Source organism: Aspergillus multicolor, assembly GCF_047715735.1.
Source record: "Aspergillus multicolor strain CBS 133.54 unplaced genomic scaffold BDW74scaffold_63, whole genome shotgun sequence".
Lineage (NCBI taxonomy): Eukaryota > Fungi > Ascomycota > Eurotiomycetes > Eurotiales > Aspergillaceae > Aspergillus > Aspergillus multicolor.
In genome coordinates, this window is record NW_027396014.1 from 36,689 (window position 1) to 43,371 (window position 6,683).

The 6,683-nt window shown below is 27.8% G+C and overlaps 1 protein-coding gene across 1 annotated transcript; it reads right to left on the reverse strand.

Moving 5' to 3' along the window:
* Window positions 1–3,807: 3,807 nt before the first annotated feature.
* Window positions 3,808–5,419, reverse strand: BDW74DRAFT_164376 (diacylglycerol/lipid kinase family protein). Its single transcript, XM_073726250.1, has one exon. It carries the CDS (start codon window positions 5,381–5,383, stop codon window positions 3,983–3,985), a length of 1,401 nt encoding a protein of 466 aa, XP_073577566.1. The 5' UTR covers window positions 5,384–5,419; the 3' UTR covers window positions 3,808–3,982.
* Window positions 5,420–6,683: the final 1,264 nt, after the last annotated feature.

Sequence of the window (6,683 nt, forward strand, 5' to 3'; positions counted from 1 at the left end):
ATCACGAGTTAATACTAAAATATAAAATAAAAATCTAAATAATATATAAAACTTACCTACAGGCACTATATTACTTAAAAAATCTTTAAAAATAAAATTTAAAAAAAAAGGGATTATTAAAAAATATAGCTAGCGCGGACTGCTGTTAGCTAATAAATCTATCTTATTAATATAATATAACAGGTTATTATTATAATAGGAACTAAAGCCATTAATTATTTATATTTATTATAATAATATAATAATATAATATAATAACTTCTTAGCTATTATATTAGTTGAAGTAAAGTAATATAATAAATTTAATAAATATTATATCTTTATAAAACTTGTTTATAATATTAAATAATTTTAATTATTATTTATTATTTTTAAAATTAAGCTATCTTACCTTTTAATTTTTATTTAGTCTTTTATATAAGCTTTTTAACCTTAAGACTTATACCTTCTCCTCTTGCGCATAGGATATCCTTAAATCCCACTGGTTTAAGACAGATTGGCAGGCTTTATCTGACATAAGCATTATTAACTAGCACTTCCCTAGTTATTTAGTTAATATTTAAGTTTTATTAAGTAAGCTATATTATTTTAATAACTATATTATAAAATTCTTAAAATATAATTAGCATAACTTTAGATATAATATTTATAATATATTTATTATTTTTATTAGTATATTATTGATTACAAGCTTAGGTCCTTAATAAATTAACTTTTTTTTTAAATTTAAAGGTTTTTAAGTATTCCCCTGTAAGCTTGGTTACTAACTAGTATATTCTAATAATTTTTTTACTAATAAATTACTTAAAGCATCTTAAGAGTAATAAGATTCTTGCATGCCTTTTATTTAACTATGCTATAATAATAATTAATATATTATTCTTAATTATAAAGAGTGTTACTTTTTTAATACTAATAATAATATTATTATTATACTTTAGCCTATTTTATTAGTTAAAACTGGCCTGTCTTTTAGTAAAATATATAATATAAAATATTATAATTATAATAATTAAGCTTTACATAATTTAGGTATCCTGCTTTTATTTTAATATAATTATAGTTATTATTACCTAAAGGGTAATTATAGTTTAATTATATAATAATTTTTAGTACTTGTGGTTTCTAGTAATATAATTTTTTAATTTTCTAGTATTATAAATATATATTATTATAATATTTCATTTAATTAATATTTTAGTATACTTTCTTGCTTAACTTAGGATAATATTTATAAAAGTAATTTTTTATATAATTTAAGATTTTATTACATAGGCTTATTTCTTATTTATTTAATACTTGCTTATATTTTTTTATAAATTTAATATTAACCTGCCCATGAACAGGGCATTTTAAGAATATTTACTTTTTATATTTTTTACATTTTAATATATAATCCTGCCATGTATGGCTAGATTGTTCCTAGTATACTGCTTGTGCTGGTTTATAGTTATAAGATTTATTTTTTAATATTATTACTAAACAGGGTTTATGTTTATATTTCTTAAGTCTTATAATAATTTATAACTATTTTATTACTTGTTTAAACTATTAAAGGTATATAGGACTCTTTTTTTAATTTTAGAGGGATTTTATTATTTATTTATAAGTAATTTTTTTCTTTGCTTCCTAAGAGGCTTATTCTTTAATAATTTATATTTACTTAATATTATACTTAGCCTTTTTTTAAGACCCATGTAGTATCCTGCTTGTTTTTTTAACTTATTATTAATAATAATATTAATTTCTTTATTTTTTTTTAATTCTAAGTTCCTATATATCAATATTAATGCTCTTAAGTATTTCTTTATTAATTTTTTAAGATTTTTTAAATTTTACTAGACCTTTATTTATACTTAGCTAATTTATTTAGTTAGTTTATTTATAAATTATATTTATTTTTTTTATTATTTTATAATATTCTTAAGGATATCTTCCTTTGTGATGTCCGGGAAATTAGGTTTAGTTATTATATAGGCAGCATGTATTTATAAATTATAAATACCTAGTTTATAATTTTAGTACTTTACTTAATAGTATTTTTTAATATACCTAGTTTTTTTATATTTAAAGTATTCTTTTTAGAACTACTTTCTTTCCTTGCTATTTTTTTTATTTTTTTAGTAGTAATAGTAGTATTTATTTTTATATTTTTATTTTTATTTTATTATAGGTTTTGCTTATTTCTTCCTAACTAATATATATAATTATATTACTTGTTAAGCTATTGCTTATTTTAGTGTATTTTAATTTATAATACTGTTTTAATAAGTTTATTAAGAGTATTAGGTTAATCATTAATTAAAGTTAACTAGTTTTTTATCTTACTTTTAAGTCCTTTATAATATTTTATTATAAAAGTTAATTTATTCCAGGTTAAGTTTAAGGCTATCTAGTAAAATTTTATAGTATATTTATTAATAATTAACTTGCCTTGGTATAGGGCTTTAATCTTGCCTTAAGCAGTTTATTTAAGGTTTAGGTTATTGAATACTTTAAAAATCTATACCTTAAATTTCTTATAGTTTTTAAAAAAATTTAGTTATTAATTTCTGTTTTCTTAGCTTATTTATTTAGTAATTTTATATATATAACTTAAACTAATTAAATGCAGGTCCTTTAAGATACATGCCTATAAATATAATTTTATTATGCTTATTAATATTCCCAAGGTTATTAATACGCAGGTGTATATTTATTAAGGTTAGGTAATTTTATAAAAAAAATCTCTTATTTTTAAATAATTTTGCCTTATTAGCCTTAATTTTTTTAAAGCTCTTTAATTTATTAAGGTTATTTATTAGTATAATAATTACTTTTTTTATATATTCTAATTCTTTAACTTAAGTAGGCCCGGCTATAATAGCCTATGCCTTTTAAAAAGTTTAAATTCTTATAATAATAGTAAATATCTTTAAATCTCTTATACTAAGGGTTTATTATTATTAAATAAAGCCTGCTAATCTGTCTTAAACTAGTGGGATTTAAGAATATTTTATGTGTAAAAGTAGAAAATATAAGTCTTAAGGTTAAAGAGCTTATATAAAAGATTAAATAAAACTAAAAGGTAAAGTAGCTTGGTTTTTAAAGATAATAAATAATAATTAAAATTATTTAATACTATAAAAATAGTTTTTTAAATATATAATATTTGTTAAATTAATAATAGTGTTCTGATTTAATAAGTATATCTAGTTGAGTTTATTATATTACTTTACTTTAACTAATATAACAGCCAAGAGGTTATTGTATTAATACTACTATATTATTATAATTGGTGCGGATAATCCATGGCTCCGGTTTCTGACGTGACAGCCCGTCATATTGTATCGGTAAGGCAGATCCATTGGCTGATAGCAGTCCGTGCTGGCCGCGTTCCCTGACAATATTATTATTTAAATATATATATATATATATATAACCATAACTTATTTTTTTATATCTAATAAAACAACTTGCCTAAAATAACCCTTTAAAAAACTTATTCTAGACAATAAATATTATTAAAATAATTATTAATATTATAAATTAACTATAGGCTGCTATAATTTATTTTCAATGAAAAATAAAATAATAAATTAGTAAGTTTAAAGTAAAGCTCTTGCCCTTTTATTCAAAAAAGTAATAAAATTTAACTTAGCCTTTATAATAATTTATATATAATATTTAAATAAGAACTTACTTAAAAATACTACTACTGTTGCACTTAGGTTTTGAGTTTTTGTAATTACCATGTGGGAGACAAAACCACACAATGGAGCCTGGCGAAGAGCTCCGTACATCTCTCATATCATAAATTTGACTAAATTGTGGCTTGTGACAATAATATGTTGTCCTGTTATCATATTTCATGAGCACTTTATACTAAGCGCGACTAGGTGTGGTGTCCGGTGATCTAAATCAGTGGTATTCCCGCAAGACTGGTTTTCTTAAGACTGCTAGCATCAAGTCCCAGTTATGCCAGGTTGATTGAGGCCACGGCCTAGTTTTTGTTATGATGAAGGAGTTCTGGCATAAGGATGTTCACCAGCGACCTTTTCTCTTTGTGCACATTCATCCAGCCATTTTCCTCAACAATGACGACACGTCCATCAATGCACACACGCCGCCACTTTTCATTTACCTCATGAAAGTGGATAAGGAACCCTTGGATTTCGGAATACATGACATCGCTGTCCCGAACGTGCTGTCCATCTTGATAGGCGGCAGATAGCAGCTGCATCACCCGTTGAGATGAGATTGGTCCAAAACGGACAATTCTGAAAGAGCCATCGAGCGGAACAGAAAGTGGAGAGATCCTGAATTCTTTCTCAAGATTTGACACTAACGTTGCCAGCACATACACATGTTGTTTGTGTTCTATGACAATTTCGCGCTCCATTCGGTTTTGCCCGTCTTGCTTTAAGAGAGTCAAGGTACCGTTATATTTGTGAGCCTCGCTGCCGTCTGAGGGGAAGAGAAGCTCCTTCGCAGCCATCTTAAATCTATCGGCACCAAATTTGCGATATTCGACTGTGTCGCTATCAGCAACCAGCGCAGCATGTATTCCCCAACTCGCAACAACACTGCCGTGTATCTTCAGACCACGCGAGTTGTTGCCTGTGGTAGACTGTGTCTGCCCATTGTGGGAATAGCGCGCCCCTTGTGAGAAGGTTGCGGCGAAGACAGGGAGGGGAGACGGGTTTCCCTGCAGCAATGCCATAATGGCAGTCTTTGGGTGATCCAGCAATCCTGTAGAACTTGCCATCGCATTCCCTGTGCCTGCCGGGAACAGGGCTATGTTTGGCGTGGTACGGATGTGCTTCGGGGTACCATGAAAAGAATCAATTATATCGCAGAGTCCGCCATCTCCAGATATAAGAACAATGGTCTGCGGGATGCCTGCTTCGGCTCGTGGAATGAACGTAGAATGGCACAGCTCGGTTATAGTCTGAGGTGACTGTGTCTCATGAACCTTGTATTGATCAAGGCCTATCCACGCGAGTGTTTGGCGGAGGGAATTAAACAGTTCCTGGGCTGTCCCGGTTCCAGATCCTGTAGAGATAATAGCATGACACTCGGTTGGATAACAAAGATGCTTTGGTATATCAATAAGTAAGAATTTGGACAATGCTGTTGGTAGCGCAGTTTTGACATGCACTCTCTCAACTTTAGGCAGTGGTATAGCGGGGACTGCCTCTTTTTGGACAAATAATATGGTATAAATTTCTTGACTGTCGCCGTTGGGGAGTATACAGATTATATCCGCGACGAGTATTGTGGTAATAGATGGCTCACAGGCACCGCTGCACTGTACTGCGTCGCCGACAATAAAGCAGTTATTATAGATATTATTGTTGAGGGTATGTGACTGTTGAGGCATGTTATCTGGGAAGGGTTTCATATTAGTTGCAGAAACAGTTAACAGGGTGCCTTTGGAGTAAGATTGTAGGGTTGGTATTCTGTTATGTCTTGCTTGTGATACCAGTCCAGAAGCAACACTGTTGTGGGTTGAGTCTTACGGGGTAAGCCTGCGCCAGCCAACTAAGGAAGGGAATGGGAGAGGTAAGCAATGTAAAGTATATTAAATACCTATGGTAGTAAGCTAAGTAAAAAATTTATATATTAAGTATTGAGATACTAGTTATTAAGAATAATAAAATAAATATAAAAGTTTTCACAGAATAAAGGTAATTAAGTAAAAATATTATTATATAAATTAGTATATATCAAAATTATATTAAATATCATTAAAAATTATTAAAATTATGCTAGACAGCTTAAGGCGCCTGTCTAGATTAGGACTAGCGCAGCACATGCTAGCTAAGTTTTCTTTTAGCTTATCACTATAAGGGAATATGTCTAGATATTACTAAGCTATATATATTAGTATTTCCTCCCTGTGGCTATATTAAATATATTTTAAATATAAATATTTTAATACTTATACCTAGTATAAAAATATAATAAACCTTTTTTTATTTAAAATCATATAAACATAAAACTACTTATAAAGTTCTTTATGAACTCCTGTCAGATAAAGCCTGCTGATCTGTCTTAAACTGGTGGGATTTAAGGATATTTTATGCGTAAGAGTAGAAGGTATAAGTCTTAAAGTTAAAGAACTTATATAAAAGACTAAATGAAAACTAAAAGGTAAAGTAGCTTAGTTTTTAAAAAATAATAAATAATAATTAAAACTATTTAATACTATAAAAATGGTTTTTTAAATATATAATTAATTTTATTTTTATAAAGCGCCTAATATAACTTTATTATATCCTATTAAAGCACCCGCTTTATAGCCTTATATTATTTAATATAATTATAGTCTCTTTTTGGCTTAGCATCATATTATTCACTATAATCAGGCGGGATAACTTCATAATCCGGGGATAACATGGCATTCCTTTAAACGGTATCGCAACAAGGATTTATTGGCTGACAGAGCCCCGCACTGGCCGCGTCCTCTGACAACTCCTAGGTTATAATTTTTAAGATAATAAGGTATAGCTTTAGCTATATCCCTACTTTTTTTTATACTAGCTTTTTTACTAGTTAAGGACTGCCTTTTATACTTATTACTTATATATAATTTTTAAGTTACTAGTAACTAGTAATTTAAACCCCAGGCTTATTTTTTATTGTTAACTTATTATACTTAATAATTCCCTGGTTATATACCAGGCAGGTAAAGGCTAAGT

What these genes read in the sequence shown, in the direction of transcription:
- BDW74DRAFT_164376 (XM_073726250.1), bottom strand. Translation starts at nt 5,383, where the DNA reads ATGAAACCCTTCCCAGATAACATGCCTCAACAGTCACATACCCTCAAC.